At 37.1% G+C, this 24,133-nt stretch overlaps 1 protein-coding gene across 9 annotated transcripts in view; it reads left to right on the forward strand.

The window, feature by feature from the left end:
* The window catches only part of slc12a7b (solute carrier family 12 member 7b), a 90,912-nt gene that overhangs the window by 21,643 nt on the left and 45,136 nt on the right, over positions 1 to 24,133 (forward strand). For 7 of the 9 annotated variants that reach the window (XM_079602212.1, XM_079602213.1, XM_079602216.1 and 4 more), the window contains exons 2-6: positions 16,059 to 16,153; positions 17,608 to 17,739; positions 20,904 to 21,050; positions 23,609 to 23,663; positions 23,856 to 23,986. In XM_079602212.1, coding sequence (XP_079458338.1) covers positions 16,059 to 16,153; positions 17,608 to 17,739; positions 20,904 to 21,050; positions 23,609 to 23,663; positions 23,856 to 23,986 — 560 coding nt within the window. Of the gene's footprint in view, positions 1 to 10,156; positions 10,349 to 16,058; positions 16,154 to 17,607; positions 17,740 to 20,903; positions 21,051 to 23,608; positions 23,664 to 23,855; positions 23,987 to 24,133 lie in introns of those variants that run through there. The other 2 variants (XM_079602218.1, XM_079602219.1) reach the window with 1 other exon arrangement.

Here is a 24,133-nt window from a genome sequence, read left to right on the forward strand (position 1 = left end):
GGTTTGGTGTTTCTATCAGGATTGGTGAGCACATTTCTCACTGGTTTGGTGTTTCTATCAGGATTGGTGAGCACATTTCTCACTGGTTTGGTGTTTCTATCAGGATTGTTGAGCACATTTCTCACTGGTTTGGTGTTTCTATCAGGATTGTTGAGCACATTTCTCACTGGTTTGGTGTTTCTATCAGGATTGGTGAGCACATTTCTCACTGGTTTGGTGTTTCTATCAGGATTGGTGAGCACATTTCTCACTGGTTTGGTGTTTCTATCAGGATTGTTGAGCACATTTCTCACTGGTTTGGTGTTTCTCTCAGGATTTTTGAGCACATTTCTCACTGGTTTGGTGTTTCTATCAGGATTTTTGAGCACATTTCTCACTGGTTTGGTGTTTCTATCAGGATTGGTGAGCACATTTCTCACTGGTTTGGTGTTTCTATCAGGATTGTTGAGCACATTTCTCACTGGTTTGGTGTTTCTATCAGGATTGTTGAGCACATTTCTCACTGGTTTGGTGTTTCTATCAGAATTGTTGAGCACATTTCTCACTGGTTTGGTGTTTCTATCAGGATTGTTGAGGACATTTCTCACTGGTTTGGTGTTTCTATCAGGATTGTTGAGGACATTTCTCACTGGTTTGGTGTTTCTATCAGGATTGTTGAGCACATTTCTCACTGGTTTGGTGTTTCTATCAGGATTGGTGAGCACATTTCTCACTGGTTTTGTGTTTCTATCAGGATTGTTGAGCACATTTCTCACTGGTTTGGTGTTTCTATCAGGATTGTTGAGGACATTTCTCACTGGTTTGGTGTTTCTATCAGGATTGTTGAGCACATTTCTCACTGGTTTGGTGTTTCTATCAGGATTGGTGAGCACATTTCTCACTGGTTTGGTGTTTCTATCAGGATTGTTGAGCACATTTCTCACTGGTTTGGTGTTTCTATCAGGATTGTTGAGCACATTTCTCACTGGTTTGGTGTTTCTATCAGGATTGTTGAGCACATTTCTCACTGGTTTGGTGTTTCTATCAGGATTGTTGAGCACATTTCTCACTGGTTTGGTGTTTCTATCAGGATTGGTGAGCACATTTCTCACTGGTTTGGTGTTTCTATCAGGATTGTTGAGCACATTTCTCACCGGTTTGGTGTTTCTATCAGGATTTTTGAGCACATTTCTCACTGGTTTGGTGTTTCTATCAGGATTGGTGAGCACATTTCTCACTGGTTTGGTGTTTCTATCAGGATTGTTGAGGACATTTCTCACTGGTTTGGTGTTTCTCTCAGGATTGTTGAGGACATTTCTCACTGGTTTGGTGTTTGTATCAGGATTGGTGAGCACATTTCTCACTGGTTTGGTGTTTCTCTCAGGATTGTTGAGGACATTTCTCACTGGTTTGGTGTTTCTCTCAGGATTGTTGAGGACATTTTTCACTGGTTTGGTGTTTCTATCAGGATTGTTGAGGACATTTCTCACTGGTTTGGTGTTTCTCTCAGGATTGTTGAGGACATTTCTCACTGGTTTGGTGTTTCTATCAGGATTGTTGAGGACATTTCTCACTGGTTTGGTGTTTCTCTCAGGATTGTTGAGGACATTTCTCACTGGTTTGGTGTTTGTATCAGGATTGGTGAGCACATTTCTCACTGGTAAGCATGTGCCGGTATCACTTTTTCATGCTGCGATTAATTGAGAGAGCATTTATCACGGTATACGGTATTATCACGATATTGTAATTTTAAAAGAGAAACAGGTTAAAAAAAGAAACAAACTTCAGTTTTGTCCTTTTAGTAACTTTAATAACTTTTTTAATGAACTAAAAGTAACTCAAACATTTAAATACAAATAAATATAAATAAAACAATATAAAATATAAAAGTAAACTGAACAATTATATCCTTTATCTCCCTGAATTGCAGTGGATGGTTGTCACGAATATGAGCGAACATGTTAGACGTGTTCCCTTGTTTTGCAGCCACTTTCCGTCCACATGTCTTACACAAAGGGAAACTGTCTTCGATCAGCAATCCCTCTGCATTTTTTTGGAACCCAAAATATTTCCAAACATCTGACTTTACCCTTTTTGAAGGGGGATAAATTGTCGGCAGCGTTCCTCCTTCCGCCATTCTTCTTCTTCATGTGCGAATTTGAATGCGGCGTCAGTGGCCGTGGCGCGCACTGCGTGCAGTGTGATTCTACATGTGACGTGAACACTGTTTACATCCGGGTGCGCTCACGTGTTCTGCGCAGCATATACGCAGTGTTTGTTCAAGCGGTTGATGGAAAATAAGCTATAATGCACGTTCTAAAAATAAAAATTCGGATCTATTATTTTTTACGGTATTTTGAAGTGCCCACGATAACAATATCGTGTATATTCATTATCGTGATTTATCGAATTAGCGAAAATCGGCACATGTCTACTCACTGGTTCGGTGTTTCTATCGGGATTTTTGAGCTCATTTCTCACTGGTTTGGTGTTTCTATCGGGATTTTTGAGCTCATTTCTCACTGGTTTGGTGTTTCTATCGGGATTGTTGAGCTCATTTCTCACTGGTTTGGTGTTTCTATCGGGATTTTTGAGCACATTTCTCACTGGTTTGGTGTTTCTATCAGGATTGTTGAGCACATTTCTCACTGGTTTGGTGTTTCTATCGGGATTTTTGAGCTCATTTCTCACTGGTTTGGTGTTTCTATCGGGATTGTTGAGCACATTTCTCACTGGTTTGGAGTTTCTATCAGGATTGTTGAGGACATTTCTCACTGGTTTGGAGTTTCTATCAGGATTGTTGAGGACATTTCTCACTGGTTTGGTGTTTCTATCAGGATTGTTGAGCACATTTCTCACTGGTTTGGAGTTTCTATCAGGATTGTTGAGGACATTTCTCACTGGTTTGGTGTTTCTATCAGGATTGTTGAGCACATTTCTCACTGGTTTGGTGTTTCTATCAGGATTGTTGAGCACATTTCTCACTGGTTCGGTGTTTCTATCAGGATTGTTGAGCACATTTCGCACTGGTTTGGTGTTTCTATCAGGATTGTTGAGCACATTTCTCACTGGTTTGGTGTTTCTATCAGGATTGTTGAGGACATTTCTCACTGGTTTGGTGTTTCTATCAGGATTTTTGAGCTCATTTCTCACTGGTTTGGTGTTTCTATCAGGATTGTTGAGCACATTTCGCACTGGTTTGGTGTTTCTATCAGGATTGTTGAGCACATTTCTCACTGGTTTGGTGTTTCTATCAGGATTGTTGAGGACATTTCTCACTGGTTTGGTGTTTCTATCAGGATTTTTGAGCTCATTTCTCACTGGTTTGGTGTTTCTATCAGGATTGTTGAGCACATTTCTCACTGGTTTGGTGTTTCTATCAGGATTTTTGAGCTCATTTCTCACTGGTTTGGTGTTTCTATCAGGATTGTTGAGCACATTTCTCACTGGTTTGGTGTTTCTATCAGGATTGTTGAGGACATTTCTCACTGGTTTGGTGTTTCTATCAGGATTTTTGAGCTCATTTCTCACTGGTTTGGTGTTTCTATCAGGATTTTTGAGCTCATTTCTCACTGGTTTGGTGTTTCTATCAGGATTGTTGAGGACATTTCTCACTGGTTTGGTGTTTCTATCAGGATTGTTGAGCACATTTCTCACTGGTTCGGTGTTTCTATCAGGATTGTTGAGCTCATTTCTCACTGGTTTGGTGTTTCTATCAGGATTGTTGAGCACATTTCTCACTGGTTCGGTGTTTCTATCAGGATTGTTGAGCTCATTTCTCACTGGTTTGGTGTTTCTATCAGGATTGGTGAGCACATTTCTCACTGGTTTGGAGTTTCTATCAGGATTGTTGAGGACATTTCTCACTGGTTTGGTGTTTCTATCAGGATTTTTGAGCACATTTCTCACTGGTTTGGTGTTTCTATCAGGATTTTTGAGCACATTTCTCACTGGTTTGGTGTTTCTATCAGGATTTTTGAGCACATTTCTCACTGGTTTGGTGTTTCTATCAGGATTGGTGAGCACATTTCTCACTGGTTTGGTGTTTCTATCAGGATTGTTGAGCACATTTCTCACTGGTTTGGTGTTTCTATCAGGATTGTTGAGCACATTTCTCACTGGTTTGGTGTTTCTATCAGGATTTTTTAGCACATTTCTCACTGGTTTGGTGTTTCTATCAGGATTGGTGAGCACATTTCTCACTGGTTTGGTGTTTCTATCAGGATTTTTTAGCACATTTCTCACTGGTTTGGTGTTTCTATCAGGATTGGTGAGCACATTTCTCACTGGTTCGGTGTTTCTATCAGGATTGTTGAGGACATTTCTCACTGGTTTGGTGTTTCTATCAGGATTGTTGAGCACATTTCTCACTGGTTTGGTGTTTCTATCAGGATTGGTGAGCACATTTCTCACTCACTGGTTCGGTGTTTCTATCAGGATTGTTGAGCACATTTCTCACTGGTTTGGTGTTTCTATCAGGATTTTTTAGCACATTTCTCACTGGTTTGGTGTTTCTATCAGGATTGGTGAGCACATTTCTCACTGGTTCGGTGTTTCTATCAGGATTGTTGACCACATTTCTCACTGGTTTGTTGTCATTCAGAACCTTGTACTTCCTGTTTCCTGCTGGCGAGTTCTGCTCACATGTGCTGTGGCCGATAAGACCCTGCGTGTGTTTCCCAGTGTGTGTGTGTGTGTGTGTGTATGTGTGTGTGACACATTGAGTGCTGACCTGCCGGCTCGACATCCTTTGCCGCCACTTTCCCTTTCCCAGCAAGAATTCCTCTGGAGAAAAGCTTTCTATGCGATCATTCACTTTTACAGCCTAAAAAACTGAGAAAGCAATGGTCAAGCACTTCTCTTTAACAGGTTGACGGCTTCCTAAGAAGACAATGGCCTGAAGTAACCTTAAAGTTATGAGCGTTTACACCAGATAACAGTGCAGAATCAACCTTATAAACTCAGCCTGCACTAATAATAGGACACACTGAATGTCCTGGTAAGAATTGTAATGTTTTATAGGCCTGGATTATTTCACTGGCTCTTTTTTCTGTCCACATGGTCAGATCACGCACATCAGCGTTACCATGTTGTGTGCAGGTTAATTCAAGACCCTTTTGACGTTTCTCTTTTTGAGTAGCTTGATGTTTGGATAATAACTTAATCAGCTACTTAACTGTAGCATTAGTTTAAAATTGATTCCCCAAACGTTGGTACTCGTTCAGTGTTATTTAAGTATTGAGACACTTGTTATTATTATTCATATTTTGAATTTATTTGTAATATTTGTATAATTTTAAGTTTGGTTGAAGTTTTAGTAATTTAGTTTACCATTTTTGTCATTTTTATTATTTTCTAAAAATATGTTTTTATAGTGTTACTTTGGCAGCTAGATAAAAAAAGTAAAAAAAAAAAGTTAATAAATATGGGAATGAATCCCGAAACTGTGATGATTGACAGCGTGCTAAACATAGCAATGTTCTACCGCTATTTTTTGACCAAATTAATATTAAAGTGACCACAGACTCGTTATGTTCTGTGATTTTAACTAAGCCACCGTCCACAGAGGCGTTGTGTTTCTGTTTCGCAGAGCGCTTGACATGTTGCCATGCATGTCCGCTTATTATAATGCTTTATATTGAAGAAAAGACCAAAATATCACGACCCACACCTGCCTACTTTATTAACTCCATAAACTGGATCAGTTTATGAGCCAAGCTCATATTATAAGCATTTTTGGGCTTGTTGTTTGAGCTTGGCACATAAAGTGACCAAGTTTATGAAGTTAATAAAGTTGTGATATTTTGGTCTTGTTTTCAGTATAAAGCATTTGGATTTATGTTGGTCTATTTTTGGGCTGTTATTAATATGCATTCCACTTCCCTGCAGTAAATTGCATACACCATTTTTGGATTTCATAATAATTCCCCATTGTTCCTTACACATCTGCCGGCATTACTTAAAGGGATAGTTCACACAAAAGTGGAAATTCCTACATTATTCAATCACCCACTTGTCATTTCAATCTCATATGCTGTTATTTTTTTGTGGATCACAAAAGGATGACTGTCTTTGAAGCCGTTCGACAGGTTTATACGAGGAACCAAAATTGAGGTTATTCATGGAAAACTCATGCTTTGAATTTGAAATGCCATTTTAGTGAATAAAGACTTTATTTTTAAAGTATGAATTTCAGCCTGTTCCTTACATAAAGCTATAGAAATATCCTATATAGCTTGAGTCATATGGATTATATTATGATACTTTTATGTAGATTTTTAGTGTTTTTCCATTGCAGAAAATTATTTTTTATTTAGCATTTTTGTCTTGTTTTCCAGTACAAATATCTAGCAATTCATAAATCAAGTTTTTGGTCTTGTTTTCAGTATAAAGCCTTTGGATTTATTTCTGTTTATTATGAGCTTGTTCTTGTTCACTGTTTTTTTCTTTTTTTTTTTTATAGCAAAATCTGGCAGCACAAATGAGTTATGGTAGTTCAATGTGCTTTGCATAAAAAGTATTTGAAAATACTCATAACAGGTTCATCTAAAGTTTGTTCTGGAACACAGATCTTCATGCAAAACGCCACTTAGTCCTGCTGTGTCACGTCTGTAATCTAATCTTAAATCTCCAGTCGTGCAGAGAGAGATCCAGCGTTTATGTGGACTGGAGAGTCCGTCATGCATGTAATGTTAACAGACCGTCGGCTGTAGACTGAAGACAACGGCCAGAGCAAGTTCTCTGAATCACTTTTTAGGGAACACGTTGTGTTTGTTATTTTACCTCTCCTCCAGTAGCCGCTCTGCTTTCAAGCGTGGGTTTAATCTGCGCTTGTTATTCCCGCTGTGTGCGCTGATTCACTGCTGCCATTGCATCAAGATGTAATCGCTCCCTCAGTTTTACAGCTCTGGCTGACGCACACAAATCACAGGCTGGAAAACATCCATTACAAGTCCATTACAAACTCAATTAGCAGTCGCGAACGAACAGACAGTGTAAAACTCTGAACATCGAGTAAAAGTTGACTTGTACACAACTTAAACACTTTTTTCATTTTTAATCAGATATTCTAATCTTTTTCCAGCCCGTTCAAAAATGTAGTCAAGAAAAAGATATCACGTCTGGTTCATTCATTACACTGGAAAGGGAAGGTGAAGTCAAGCACATTGTGTCATCCATGCAATGCATACAGACAATCTGCATACTGTGCATATACACACTATATACTACAGCAATAGTGTGACTATGCTATTCTGAGCACATCATGTTCAGGTAACACTGATCTGAAGCACATGCATCATTCCTCAGTGCTTTACTGTCTCCCTCTGCTGGAGAAACCTGGCTCCAGTTAATAAATATTTACAGAGATGAGATATGGCATCGGCACAACTGATGTTATTTATTTTTCCCAAGTTTTTAAATTTTCTCCGGACATATTAAAGGTACTCCAACATTTACAAAATGAGACAAGATGTCTGAATAGATGTAAAAGCAACAGAAAAGTTCAAAATAGCACCCTATATAAATATATATTTTTTTTTAAAATTTGAATATGGTGCAAAAGTTCATTTATTTCAGTAATTCAACTTAAAAGGTCAAACGAATATATTATATAGACTCATTACATGCAAAGTGAGATATTTCAAGACTTTATTTGTTATAATTGTGATGATTATGGCTTACAGTTTATGAAAACCCCAAATTCAAAATTAGAATAATGTGAAAAGGTTTTCATAATCTGTAAGCCATAATCATCACAATTATAACAAATAAAGTCTTGAAATATCTCACTTTGCATGTAATGAGTCTATATAATATATTCGTTTGACCTTTTAAGTTGAATTACTGAAATAAATTAACTTTTGCACCATATTCTCATTTTTAGTGTGTATACAGTATATAGTGTATAATGATGTTATTTCTTTTTGCAGACACTTTAGGCCTCCCTCCTTATTTAACGTAGTTTGGTTTGATGGACGCTGCAGTTGTATGTAATTATTGTTCAGCTTCATCTGTACAGTTTTGATGATTTGCTGAAGTCATTTATGGCCTGTGTGTGATTTCTGTTGTTATAATGGACACTGTTGTATGAAATAACATCCTCATGTCCCAGTTCTGCATTTTCTGCAGGGTCAGAGGAAGTGAGTGTGTGATATGAAGAGCGTGTGACGGACAGAAATAACGACTGTTAGACAGAAATGGAGACCTCAGTGTTGAGCTTTAGACTACAGCTCGTCTTTGCCACCGCTATTATCAAAGAATCGCAAGCTTTAAATCTGTCTTGATCCTCCTGAAGGGGTCATATTCTACAAATATTATTATTATAAGTAGTAATATTAGTAGTGGTAATACAAAAAAAATCCTATTATTGTTAGTAAAAGTTACTAGTATTGTTACAATTATTATTGTAGTTTTGTTATTGATAATACTAATAATATTAAAATTATATGATATTATTGCTGTTATTATATCAATAAAATATAGTTTTAATTATTGTAACTAGTATTATTTTATTAATAATAATACATTATTATTATTATTATTACCCCTTTAAGAGGATTTATTTTTACAAATAGATGGAATTCCCTTTTGTTGTCAGTTTTGGTGATCATGTAGATAATCTTTGATCAAAAATGTAATCAAACATGTTTTAAATCCTGTTCTGACGTGATTTATTTTTCGTTCTGATGTAGTTTTGCCAATGTCCTGTTGTATCAAAGCCTGATGAAATACAGCAGTTCAAACTCATAAAGCTGAAGTCACACGGGGGGGTTTGTGTGATTACTGGTCTTGAGTATCTGTGAGTATCACTGAACTCGCCCAGATCACCCCCCCACCCCCACACACACACACACACCGCTATCCCAGCATGCTCTGTTACGTCAGCAACGCTCCTTTTACCTGAAGCCTTTAATGGCTTACAGCAGAAGAGAGCTGGAGTCCCACCACCACTAACAAGGACCAAAAAAGACTTATTTACATTTTTAGCACTGTGTCTGACTTTTTAATTATTGTAATAGTGAAAATGTCACTTTTTTTGTCATTGTTTGGCTGTTTTCTGAGCGCACTAATGCTTGCATCGTCCCTCATCTCCAGGTCGGTGTTGTAAATGACAAGTTTCTGTCCTGCGTGTGCCTCCCTGCTTCAGGTCCGCTGCGCTTTATAAAAAGGACAGGATTTGGTTAATCTGGTTAAGTGATTACTCCCAGTTCACATGCTGATGAAGAGTCACTCGACGACCAGACATTAATATGGGAGTCGTGAAGTCAGTTCCTGCAATAAAGCAATAGTGTGGAAAGGCTGTGCGGTGTGTGACTGTAGTCACAATATTACACCAACTCAACTGACTCGTTGCTTAAACTAATAATAATGCAATATTACAGACTCAAATTTTCATGAAAATATTATGTTTTAATTTATCTTTGATTTGGTTAATTAAATGTTTTGTTTTTTTCTATTTTATGTATATATATTTTATTTTATGTATGGTATGTATTTAATTAAATTACATTTTAAATATATATATATATAATATACATATATGAATATGCATTTAATATGCATATATTATAACCATTTAAAACGTGTATAAGGCAAAAAGGTGATTAAAATAATGAAACACTTCAAAAACTGTATACATTTCTTAATGTTGATTTAAATTAAATATGGTGGGCTTGCTATGCATCAACAATTCTCATTACTAAATAAAAAAATAATCATAATAATTTTATTCATATAATATACAATTAATTATTTTGTTTAAAAAATAAACAACTTTTTTTTTTCTTATTTTTTTTTGCTTTTTTTATTAGGGACATTTTTGTTTCTTTAGTATGATAAACAATTATGGATTTCAAGTGGCAACCCAACACAGTACCAATGCGAATAATTTATCTCGCTCTGTTGTATCAAATATGCCTTTTAGAAAGTGAAATTGTTAAGAAATTATTTTTCGGATGCGCTTACAGTCATACTGACTTAGCTGACGTAGCTTTAGTGTGGTGGAATTCTCTCTCTCTCTCTCTCTCTCTCTCTCTCTCTCTCTCTCTCTCTCTCTCTCTCTCTCTCTCTCTCTCTCTCTCTCTCTCTCTCTCTCTCTCTCTCTCTCTCTCTCTCTCTCTCTCTCCGCTCCTCCCCCGTGTCTGGGTGAGTGGTTTAGATCAGGGATCAAGCGCTCAGGGACTGATGTCTCTGTGTTATATTGGCAGCGTCACAGGCGCTGATCATCAGAGCACACTATAGTTTAGTGTCGTCCCAGCGTCCTCAGGCTTCAGGGGACACCGGAGACCCCGATCGGGACCTCACCCTCTCTCTCTCTCTCTCTCTCTCTCCGTCAGCATGGACCCGGGGTCCAGCTCCTGCCCGCGGGGTAAGTGACGCGCGGCGCCCTGGATTCACGCTCTCTGGTGCCCGTGATGCCCGTGGATGTTGCAAACTACATAAAAAAAAAAGTTATGGGTAACTAGAATTGTGTTGTTATTGTTTTAATGCTAATATAGAACATTAAATTCTATATTAGCTTCTATAACCAGCATCGTTTGTGTAAACTGACTTTTTGAAGATTGTGATGAGTTGTGTTGAGCTAGCGTGCGTTTTTAGTTCAGTAGAACATCGTGGGTAGACGATATTTTGTTGATTTAATGTTGTCAACCAAGAATATACACTGGTCTTCATTTGAAGTTGATGTTCTGGATCTTCACAATCAGCTAGAATGAGATGTTTGGCCATTTTAGTGTTGTTTAACCTTCTATCCGACGCGACTTTAAAATGAGGATTACAGGGATTCATCTTGGAGGAAAGTGAGAATGCAAGAAGTGCATTTGAAGGATATGATGTGATTGGTTGTATTGAACGTGTCTTGTTTCTTTCTTTATAAGACGTGAAGTTGCAGTTCTGGAGCGTCACAATTGAGGAATATAACAAGTGATTCTTCTTAAGGAGCCAAAAACACAAGAAGTGCATTTTGTAGTTGCTTTCAGCCAGTCTTGCAGAGCTTTATTAGACGTGAAATTGCAGTTGTGGAGCTTCACAATCAGCTAGAAGGAGATCAAACACGATATAATCTTTTCTAAAACCGATATTAATTGACATTTGTGACTAGATGCATTGGTCTAGTCTCAATTCTTACTTTAATAGACATGTAATTGCGGTTCATAAACTTCATAATCATCTGAGATGTTTTGGTGTTTTAATCCTGTCAATCAGAATATTAGCAGAACTTCTCCTCTAAACTCACTTTGAGAGACAATTTGAAGTAGTGACAAATTGCATCAAGCTAGTTTTAGTTAACTTTCTGGATCTTCTTAGGCAAGACACTTTGGATATAAATGTTATGAATATGACCAGAATAAAATAAAACACCTTTCTGGAACGTCTCAGACAGAAGATAGGTTGGTGTTTTACGTTTGTAAATAACAAACATCTCTTCTAAACTGACTCTAAGTGACTTTTTCCCAAGTCTGAGATCAGTGTTGTCTTTGCACTTGAATACATGAATGATATTTTGGCATTTAACGTTGACGATCAGAATATTGTGAGCAGAAAGCGTTTGCATCTCCATCATCTGTTGTAGACGTTTACGTGGGCTTATTTACTTTGCCAGACTTTGGGCCTTCTAATTGCTTGACATCCGTGTTGGATAAAGGGATTGCAGTGACTCTTTCTGCCTCCGTCTCTTGCACAGTCAGCCGGTGTAAAACATAGCTACCGTAGGCCGCTTAAAGATCGGAACAAGAGAGAGCTTAGCTGATATAAATAGAGCATGTGGCCATTTATTACCATAGAGACTGCGATTCACAGTACCTGTTAATGTCCTGACGTGTTCATTTCAACCTTTCTTGCAACAAATGTGTGCATCTGATATAAAAGGTTGAAAAGAAAGTTCTTGCGAACTCCAACTCATGTTTCTGGTAATTTTTATATCAGGTTTGCTCTACACTGAGCACCTGTGCATCGTCTCCTGCAGTGGATGTCACTAAAGATGGGGTGATGATCAGGTGGAGCTGTTGTCTGTTCTTTTGTTAAACACAGTAATAAAACCCCTCGGCAGTTGTTCATAGGGTCGAGGGTTTGGGGAACTCAAGCATTCGAGGGTCAGCATTGGGTGATTACGAGCTGTTAGTAAAGGTGGTTTTTTTCATTTTTTCATTTTTTATAAATTTTTTATTCTGTTTTATTTTTTTTTATTTACAATAATGATTTTGGTGTATTATTGTTATTCTGTATATATATATATTTATTTATTTATTTCATATTATCTTATTTTCTGTTTAAAATATTTTTCCCCCTCAATTATATGTAAAATATGCCTCAGATCCCCACAGGTTTTTATTATCTTATTTTATTTTATTCATTTTATTTGGTTTAAAAAAAAAAAAAAATATGCCGTTTCATTATTTTTTCCATTCTGTTTTATTGAAATGTTTTATTTTTGGTTTGAATGTTTTTTTCCTCAACTTTGTCTTCGGTCCCCTCACTGTTTTTTTTTCCAGCTGTTTTATCATGCAGCCGGTGAAGATTGTGTGTCTGATCAGTGATCACTTAAAGTAACGGCACAGTCTCCTCACCAAGAGAGATGAATGGTTCCTCAAAACTCGTGTCAGGCTGTGTAGATCACTACCACCTTTGTTACTGACAGTAATAGTGACTTGTTTGTGTAAAGGAATGATTTCCTTTGGCCATCTATGATGTTGTCATTTTAAAAAAGAAAGGTCACTTTTTATTAGGCTCAATCATCATTGTTGTGATCCAGTTTAGTCTCAGGCGTTAAGAAGACTCTCTGAGATTATTGCTATATTTGATCTTTGATTTCCATGTCTACAATTAGTGTGTTTGTAAACACTCGGTTCGAGCGCCGCCACTGTCATGCTGGAAAGGCAATCGTCTTAAGCCGAGGGCATGCGGTGTGGCGCTGCTGATTGGATGAACCTGATGATCTTGTTGGTAATTTTGGCTGGTACCATCATAGCTGCGTATTCTGCCTGGGTTTAAGCTTTATTAATTGTTTCCTTCCTGCTCTCCATTTTGCCCACTCACTCATTCTCCATGTGTTTCCATCACTGGTGAAGGGACTGCTGTTCAACAGTTGAATGAAGGACTGTGACGTCTGCAGTGATATAAGCATATCTCTAATCTAGGTCATTCTGATGAAAGTGGATCACGTCTCGTGAGATTTGTCATACTGTATCAAGTGTCTGCAGTCATAGATGTGAACATGAACGGTAGAATAAAATGATCATTTAATGCCAAAACGTTTAATGTTTTGCTCATGTGGTTGAAGGTCAAGTCTAAAGGTGATGATACACAGGGCAACTTTTTGAGCAATGTTGCCGTCAACGGGCAACCAGATGAGACACAGGGCCCACGACCCATCTAAATTATCCAGATATACATTTATTGCCCACGTTCAATGGGAAAGTGCCCAAGATTGCGCAGCAACATTGCTCAAAAAGTTGCCCTGTGTATCATCACCTTAACTTGTGTTGTCCTGATTACATTCTCCATAGATCTCCACAATATACACTAATGTCTCTGTCAATAAAAGTGATAAAGGCCCAAAAAAATACTATTAGCTAACATTTAGAAAGTAATCATGAAATCAAAATGTAGTTTACCTTTTAATGCATTTTCTTAATGCGAAGTTCTGTCCAACTTTTGCTTGTTAAATGTCTGGTGTCGTTCTGAAATATATCAGATTATGATAGTAAAATAGGTTGCAATTTGTAATTATCGTTGACTTATTGATGATAACAGCAGCTGCAGTTCTGAACACAACAAGAGTTGCTCGTTTCTCATAAAAATGGGTTACACTTCATTTCGAGGCATTCTACTAACTATAAGTAACTTTGCAACTACATGTGAACTAGCAGTCGTATATAGTAGACTGTTAGGTCTGGGTTACGCATTAATGTTGACATGTAGTTGCAAAGATATAGTCAGTATAATGTCTGTTGAGGAGCGTTAAACTAAAGTGTTAGCAGATATTAAGCAGACAGTCTGCTAATACTCTAATAAGAGTTAATTGATATGTAGTTGCAAAGTTAGTTAGAAAGTCTAAAGTGGACAAACGGTTAAAAAGTTAACAAAAAATAAACCATTTGAATCTAAATGTACATCGGTCTGAAATGCTCTTGAAACGTCCTGGTTTCTGAAGAAGTGAGTGTCTCATGAGTGTCTCATGAGTATTTGCTGCTATTTATTTGTTGTTTTTAGAGCTTTTATCTTTTAAACAGTTACTTTGCTTTATATTATACATACTTAACAGTTAAACACCTCAACCTGTTACTCGTCTCAGCCTCAGACATCACGTGACGTCCACGGACTGTTGGCTGAACTTCTGATACATGAGACACGCTTATCTGGAAACACTTCAGGAGTTCAGAAGTCATCATCTGATTGGTTGAATTCTACAGGATGACGTGTGTGTGTGTGTGTGTCGCGTTCTTTAACGGTCCGCCTGGAAACAAACCCCCTCGAGGAAGAAGAAACTGTGTTTACACTGTGACAATAAGAGCTCGCCAGGATCAACTAATGGTGGATGTTCAAAAGTATGTGAAGTTCGCGGCTCCATTGTTGCAGTAAACTTGCAAAACGTTCTTGGATGAATCATTTATTAAATGCACGCCGGTCTGACATTGACTTTACATTTTTATACACTTAGACATGACGAGAAACAAAGCGAACTGTGGTTGGTTGCGTTACATGTCAGTCAAACGTCCTCTTGGCCAATGAAAGCTGTGCTAGAGTCGAGACGTTCTGCCGTCTGAAGCTCTGGCCACGCGGGACCAGCAGATGTTTTACTGGAGAACTGTCAAATGTGTAGCTTGAATGCATTTAAAGATGTATTCAGTGTGAGCTGTGAATTTAGCATCACTAAAGTACCTCAGACTCAAACATTATAGCATAAATGTGTGTTCAACTTCCAAACAATCTGGACTAGTTTCAGAGCAGTTTGCAAATGCACTATTGTTTCAAGCTGTATAAGAAAGTGCACATCCATATTAGAGCATCTTGTGGTTTTATTGCATAATCATACACAGATTTTGATGGATGGTCAAGCTGGTCACATGTGTAGTTTCTGGCAAGCTTGTTTTTTTTCAAGTTTACCATTAAACATACTCTTGGACTTTGTTGTTTACTAAGTTAAACAGTTCAAACATTTAACTTAGTATCTTGTTCCACTGCGCTGTACATAAAAACAAAAAACAAATTTAAGTTGTAAACAAGAAGTAGGAAAAACAAGAAAATACTATTTCACTTTTAGAAGAAAAGGTTTTATATATCTGGACTCAATTTTAAATAACTCTTTATGCCAAAAAGGTTATATTTAAGGTGGAATGCCTTATATGATTGCATAGGCTTTACTTTCATGTTAACGGGTTGTTTAAAATTTTTCCTAGTGATTAAGTATGTCTATGAGCTGTTTAATTTGATTAAAATAGAAAAATCCATAGAAATATCCAATGATGGGAAAGTCTAATAGGCTCTATCTATAATCTGTCATGTATAATTAAATGTGTTGCTCGCCGATTCTTTGTGATTATTTGTAAAAACGTACTAGAGATTTCAGAGTGTAAATTGTTTAGTGTCAGCTAAGAAACTCAGAGCGGTGTCTCTTTAAATCTGCGCTGAAATGATAGGTCTGAGGATATGAATAAAGCGATGTAATCTGAAAATAAATCCAGCCCAGTCCAGATGTTTATTTAAAATCACTGCAATTTAACATCTATATATAACCACAAACCCAGGCGGATCAGTGGGTGAGCGACGTCCACCTCCAAGTAATTTCATGTTTTAAGCGATCCGTTTCAGGTTTTATAAGCTCGGGACACCATATGTCACGCTCTGCTCTGGACATCAGTCTGACCGGTGAACCGTAGGGCCGCACGGGAGGACATCGATCGCCATCATGCTCTAATTATAGGAAAATCATTATGTCTGACCTACAGAAATGGATAGGAAGTCAAGTCTAGTTTTTCCTAATCTACCCCAAAGATAACAGACCATAAACACCTCTCAGTTCTGTCAGCAAACAGCGTTTTAGTAATCATGTCTTTTCTCTGTCTATCTTTCTAACACAGGCGATGGAAACCCACGGGAAAGCAGCCCGTTCATCCATAACACAGATGATTATAAGGGAACTCTATATGATGGGAAAAACATGGCACTTTTTGAGGTACTATCTCTAAACTTCAGTGGTGAAGTTTGTAAATGTTTATATTTCAATGTGATTGAACGTTGCTGCATGTTCTTTAATTAACAGTACAAAAAATAAATAAGATTAATAATTATTTCAGGGCCATGATTTTTTTTATATTTTATATTTATTTATTCATTTATTTTTTTATGTGGCACAATTTTGCACATTTATCCTCACATTTTCATCAGTAATCAAACTAGACATTGTGCTTTTACATTTTAATTATTCTCAAAGCTAATTCTCATTAGATTCTCCACTTTTTAATACTAGTTAAAGTAGTAAAATACTTTTTAGTTTTTGCTAACTAAAATACTAATTAGATTATATTTTAATATTACAATAAATACTACAGTGATGTGGATTTTGTTTTGCATTACTTAAATAAATAATGAGATTAAATAATGTAATAATTCCAAAAAAATATTAATAGCCAAAAATATGGCATACCTTTCTTTAAGCAAAATAATGAAAAAATGACCCAGATGTGTTCTTGATTATTTATATTATAACATTCAGTCAGATCAACCTTTGTGTTTATTCTCAAGCCTATATTTGACATCAAGCCTGTTTTCCATATTCTTGTTTCATGTTTACGATCTCAAATAAAGTAATTCATTGGTCATGATGTTTATTTTTGTATTTAATTATTTCCCAGATGTGTTCTTGATTATTTATATTATCACATTAAGTCAGATCAACCTTTGTGTTTAAAATTAAAAAATGTTTATTTTTGTATTTAATTATTTCAGGGCCATGATTTTTTATATTTATTCATTTATTTTTTATGTGGCACAATTTAGCAAATGTCTCTTCACATTTTCATCCGTAATCAAACTAAACATTTTACTTTTGTGCTTTTAAAGCTGATTCTGATTAGTTTCTCTAATGTTTAATACTACGGTAATTAAAGTACTAAAATACTTTAATTTATTTTTACTAACTAAAATATTAATGACTAATTCAATAATATTTTAATATTACAATAAATAGTACAATGATGTGGATTTTTTTTTTGCCGTACTTAAATAAATAATGATCTTAAATAATATCATAATTCCAAAAATATTAATAGCCAAAAATCTGGCATACCCTTATTTTGATTTTGACCCAGATCTGTTCTTGATATTATTGTTTTCAGTCTGAACAAACTTTGTGTTTATTCTCAAGCCTATATTTGACATCAAGCCTGTTTTCCACATTCTCGTTTCATTTTTACGATCACAAATAAAGTAATTCATGGGTCATGATGTTTATTTTTGTATATTTTTATGATTTCGGACTGACAAAGCTGTTATTACGTCCTTTTGATTTTGGTCTCTGCATTTATTTTTACCGTGCGAGACATTGTGGAGGTTTGAAATGAGTCGTTTGTGTTTGCCGGTTTTGAATACAGTGGTACTCCATCAAACACGTGACCTTTGCACTTTCAGGAGGAGATTGAGAGCAATCCCATGGTGTCTTCGCTGCTCAGTAAACTGGCCAACTACACAAACCTCACGCAGGGCGTCCGGGAGCACGAGGAGGCCGACGAGGACGAAGGGGCCAAGAAGAAAAAAGTCAAGGTAACATACTTCACCAAATACCCAAAACATCATAAAGACAAATATTTGGACCATTTCCTTTAAAGTTGGCATAGACTAAATAAATTTTATCTGTAGACATGAATGAAAGCAGCAGAGCTTTCAGGATTTGTGAAGTTTGTGTCTGTGTCCTGTAATCTAAAACAAATCAGACGCACATTCTCTACATTCTTTCAGCCTTTGTTGAAAATACGACAGGAAATTAATGCAGGTCAGATTGTTTGGAATGTGTGATTACAGAAGCACGTCGGAGATGACCTGAAGTTCTCATAGTTCCTTTGTTCCAAGAGTAATGAAGGTTCTTTATTGGCATCGGTGGTTCCGTGAAGAACGTTTAACATCCACGGATCCTTTCCATTGCACAAAAGGTTCTTTATAGTGGAAAGAGGTTCTTTAGATTTTTTAAATGTTCTCCACACTGAGAAAGAAATGTTAAAGGTCCCGTTTTTCCTGTGTTTTTGAAGCTTTGATTGTTTTTACAGTGTGCAATATAACATTTCGTGTGTAAAAAACACAGTATTTTTCACAAAATGTACTTATCTGTATACCGCTGTTTTCACTGTCCTAAAAACGGGCTGATGACTTCCTTGTTCTATGAAGATCCTCCTTCAGAAATACGTAACGAGTTCTGATTGTGCCAGCGGTTCCTGTGTTGTGATTGGACAGCCGATTAGCGCACGTTGCCCGGAAAGATCACGCCTCTTACCGTAACGTGGAGACGCATGCGCTCAGTGTTATTGTAAACATGGCCAAACAAAGCTGATTTGACTCCGGCATGAAAATAACAGCGTCTCGACGACAAACACACTCTACAAACACAACTCTTCCTCTTCTCTGTAGGAGCGCAACAAGACCACACCCCCTTTTTTGTGTATTCCTGTGTGCGGAGGTTAGTCAAAAAACGGTTCTAGTGACGTCATTAAAGCAGGAAGTAGAGGATGTGGTCCAGACCGGCCGTTCGCTGTCGGCTTTGAAAGGGGACTTCTGTTAAATCAAATATCTCGCTTGGCATTGAACTTTGAGCTTTATAATTGTACAGGTATTATTTATGCTCTAGCAGCAACATTACACACTAGCTAAAGTTAAAAAAATGGGATCACGAAGAACAGGACCTTTAAAGGAACCGTATGTAAAATTGTGGCCAAAACTGGTACTGCAATCACTTTCAAATTACTGTAGAGCGGTGTCACTTTTAAATGACAATATCCTGGCCGGACTACTGTTTTCAGTGATATAAGTATTTGAAATGAACATGATTTCTTAATGTCTACTGACATATCAGGGCCATTTTATGATTCATTGAAATACATTTCTTACATACGGTTCCTTTAACTGAAAGGTTCTTTGTGGAACCAAACATGGTTCTTCTAATCTACACTGTAAAAATTATTTTTGTGGTACTTTTTAACGAGAAAATTTCAGTCTTTCTACTTCAAAATTTCACATTAAATTCAATTTGTTACATGTCATTCCTTGTAATAATTTCCCATATAATCCCATCTTATTATTTGTGAAATTTACTAGCAATTTCTGAGTGAAAATAGTTTTATTAAAGTAAATCCTACACTGTTTTTTATTGTGGCATCACAGCAAAAAAAAATAAACTTTTGAAACCTTTTTTTTATGACCAGCCATAAAAAGCCAAAAAGTTTTAGTGTGAATAGACGCCATATTTGATTTAACTCCTGAAAACTTGGGCTGAATTGCCCTGACAATACAGAACATTGTGTTTTCTGTCTCTCTCAGTCTCTTTTTTATTCACTTTTATTCAAAAATATGATGACATCTATGGTTAGTCTTTAGCCTTATGCATAGATGTATTAACACATGCACAAATGCAACTATTTTCTTTGTTTCCATTTCAAGCCCAGAGGGCATCATCATATTGAGTTCTCGTGGTTATTTCTGCGAGTAAGTAAAAATGTTTAAGCAATGGCCAGTCAATACCCACAAAACCACAGTCCCCATCCAGTCTCCTCGTCTCTGGGCATCTGTGATTGGTGAACGCGCTCTTATTAGTCCTGAGACGACTGGCTTCAGATGCTCGGACTGCGTGAAACTGCTCAAGTCTTCTTGTGAAGAAGCGACATTTTGGAGGAAACATCTAGGAACCGCTTGGGTTTTTATTTGATTCTATAGTTAATAACTAAAGTTCATCCATATCGTGTAATTGACGATTCCAGCGGGAACAGTGTCGAGAGCGTTCATCTCACTGCGGTATGCATTTATTAGTATATGCATTTGATATTTTTTGGTTGTGCAAAATCTGGTTATGATTTCTTTAGCATGAAGATTGAAGCACATCATAAGCTTGGTTTGGGAGGAAACACTGAATCTCAGCCACGGTTTGAAAGGATAACATGGATTATGCCTCTTTTACAGCTAAAAGCTTCCATTGAAACATTAAATTTACATTAAGATGCACAGCACTTATGCATGAGATCTAAATCTGGTTTGCATTGCATATTGCGGGTGATTATTTCCCTGGTTTTAGTTTGCCGCAGAATTAAATGTGATCCAAAATGCTAATTCCTATTTTGTTACAACAGGTTTTTAAAGCACTTTAGGTTCAGAAGAGAAATATCTTCTTCATCAAGAACCATTTTTTAGCTGAATATGGTTCTTGAGTTGTCATTTGGAGATTAAAAATATAGTTTTTAATGTTTTATTAAAGGTTCTTCAGATCAGTATTTTGATTTATGGGTCTAAAAAGCATCAGTACACAGATTTATTATTGTTAACTAATTCATTAAAACTAAAACTATAATAACTGAAATAAAACCAAATAAATAACAGTTCTTCTTTATTTCTGCTAGTTGCCAATGCAACATTTCTCATTTTCATTTAATTTCTTGGTTTTTATATTTCCAACAAAAAAAAATCTTTCCTTTTCCTTTAATCCTCCCTTGTCTGGCTTCTGCTACTCTGAGCAATGCCTGAACTGTGTATGTTGAGCACTTCTTGTGTTGTTTTTGCCTCTTCACGATGACTCGCTTGCTTTAGTCCTCAGTTGTAAGTGGCTTTGGATAAAAGCATCTGCTAAATGACTAAATCTAAATGTAATCTGTACGTCCCTACAGTATTTTTTGCTGAATTATTGCATGCATGCACAATCATTGTACATTTTCTCGTGTCTTTCTGTCCAGAGTCCACAGATGGGGACGTTTATCGGCGTCTACCTGCCCTGCCTGCAGAACATCCTGGGAGTGATTCTCTTCCTGCGAATGACATGGATCGTGGGAACGGCGGGAATCTTGGAGTCCTTTATCATTGTGTCCATGTGCTGCTCGTGTGTAAGTCCAACCGTTTGAACTGTAGACAGTGACTGAGGGAACATTAAATTAGCATTAAACAGAAATCTGATTTTGCTCCCTAGAAAGTGTGTTCCAGATAAGACACTTATGAGGTCCATTTGAGTCAGGATGCTATCTAAGGCTGCATTTACACTGCAGGTCTTGATGCCCAATTCCGATTTGCTGACTATATCCGACCCGCTTACATCTTTTAAAAATGACCTGTATCCGATATTTTCATTTACACTATACACTGCCGAAACAACCCAATGTAGACGTTCTGACCCGGAAAAGGAAGTTAAACAGCGCGATATGCAATGGATGCAGATGCAGACATAATGATTATCCAGTGTATCCATCCTTAAAACATCCCCATCTCTCCTGAAATCTCTTCAAACACAGATTTATTTCGGAAATAACTGCATTTTTCCCTGCACTGTCTCTTCGCCCCAAAGGCTCAAAAGACATTCAACCTCCGCATTACTAGGGCTGGGTATCGAGTTCGTTACTTTTTAGGTACCGACCGAATTGCCTCGATGCTATCGAGTATCGAAACATGCCTTTTCGTTCGGTACCAAATTTCGATAACTAAGGGGTTAATCTCGTCAACGTCAGTGAGCCAATAGTATGCAGCATGATTGGCTGTGGCGGAAAAACACTAGTGTTGTTTTGAATGAAGTTTGATTTAAGCCCTAGACGGCGCCTCATTAATTTTAATTCAGATTAATTGTTAAACAATGCATTAAGTTATAGCAGAAACAACACGCTCATTGAAGTAAAGAATACATGTTGTTAAATGATTAGGATACATAGAAAACTTTAGCATTGGTGCTTTTTTTACAGACTCAAAATATGAGAGTAAAAAAGTCAACAAACTGAAAAAATTAAACCAAAGTTTTTTTGAGGTAATGTTGTTAAACCGGATTTCATAAAATTGGTATAAAAAAAAGTATCGTTCAAGGTATCGGTATCAGTATCGAAAATATTTGACCGATACCCAGCCCTCCGCATTACTCCACTGTGTTGAGCCTTCATCCTCCATCGCGCCATTAATAAGTCATGTGATCGTAGTTGGTGTCCACCTGAGTTAACGTCCCTTTTTAATGACGTTCGACTCGCATTTACTGGGGAATATCCGATTCGTCTGCTTACATGGCAGACGCAAATGCACGTATCCGACTATTTCCACATATGAGTGAGGCATGAAACCGATTTGAGAATATCGGGATCAATGTGCTTTTTTCCTGCTTACACGTTCGCCGGTTATATCCGATCTGTGCCACATGAGAGGAAAAAAACCTGAATTGGGTCACTTGAACCATGCAGTGCAATCATAATATTTTACAAACCAGTTGTTTTTCAAGCGGCGTCCATATAAATACTGGATTCACATATACGTGTGTGTGTGGATCAGTTCAGTGCGTTGATCCTGCAGGTTAAGTTTAGCCTCCTTCCTCTTTCGTCTGAACTCACGCGTGTGTAATATCCTGTGCTCAGAAGTCTTTAACACCGACGCTTATTTATAAACCACATCAGACAATGGGATCAAGTGTCTAATTCACCTCAACCTTTACTTACTAGTGTCATTATATGTTTCCGGTGATTGTGTTTCGCTCTTTCATCATAGCATCTTACAGGAACCATCAAGATCTCAGCGCTGACACTTTAAATTATGTTTATTAGACATACATGGCAGATAGAGAGGCGTTTCCATGTGTGATTGAATCACACATTTGCTTCCTCACTTAGGAAAGTTAAATCAATATCAAACCAGTGCAACAAACCATCATTAATGTCTTCCTAAATTTTCGAGTGAAACGGGGATGAAAAGTGCAAGACTGGACTTGACATCAATCAGGAATTGATTGGTTGGATGGTGAAAAGTTTTTCTATATGACAAATGTTGAAAAAGCCAGTAAGGAAAGTTATTTATTATAGAAGTGGATCAATGATAACAATATGCACCAATTCTTAGTTTGCACATTTCAAAAAACTTTCACAAAACAAAAAAACTATACATTATATATCAAAAATAATATATGTTTGTTTAACAGTTTATATTTAAATCATACCAACCATTCCCTCATAATCAGAATATAAACTGAACATATTGAAATGCATACTGTATATGAATCTGAGTATAATCATAAACCGCATTAAAGTGTGTGTTGATAAAAACGGCAGCTCTTTGTGTCTGTATTTGGCTAGTAAAGATCACTCAATCTTCTTCATTCAAACCGCTTTATTTCCACCGCTAAGCCCGCTGGACGTTCATGGACGTTAATTGGCTTTAGTCCAGTAGCTTTCCAGAGTACAGCGCGAGAGACGCGGGGATTTAGTGTGGACGTTCGGCTCAAGGACACTCCAACAGTAGGGCGTTATGCAATACAGATGCAGATGACCTTTAACAGAACTAAATGTTCCTGGAAAAAGAAAAGGAGAACGTCATTACTGTACTATTGTTATCTTTATTGATTGAGTTTCATCGACCATATTTACTTACTTATTACATCTGAACTAATAATTGTATTGTGGACACTTTTTTTTTTTTTTTTCAGACAATGTTGACAGCCATATCAATGAGTGCCATTGCTACAAACGGGGTTGTTCCAGGTATTACATTTATTGTTCTCAACATGTATTTTCATTTTAAACATGTTAAACACCCAAGCTGCATGGTTGATTATGCTGTTTTTTTGTAACTGTGCCAATGATTTCCTAGTACAACTTGCCCTTTTTTACCATCGAGGTCTTGTCGTCCTGTGGCACATTTACTGTAATGATGTTTGATGGTGTTTTTCTCAGCTGGAGGCTCGTACTACATGATCTCTCGGTCTCTGGGCCCTGAGTTTGGAGGTGCTGTGGGACTGTGCTTCTATCTGGGCACCACGTTCGCCGGGGCCATGTACATCCTCGGTACCATCGAGATCTTCCTGGTGAGTGTTGTGTGTCCAATTAAAGTCTACAGTCAGATTAGGTCCAGAAAATCCAAAGAGCGGAGATTTTAGAAACCGGTAATCAGCCACTGTGACGTAAGGATCATCTAAGAATAACTTTAGACTTTAAATTAAGGAATTATGCCA

The sequence above is a fragment of the Phoxinus phoxinus genome, assembly GCF_949152265.1.
Source record: "Phoxinus phoxinus genome assembly, chromosome: 24".
In the NCBI taxonomy this organism is placed as follows: Eukaryota; Metazoa; Chordata; class Actinopteri; order Cypriniformes; family Leuciscidae; genus Phoxinus; species Phoxinus phoxinus.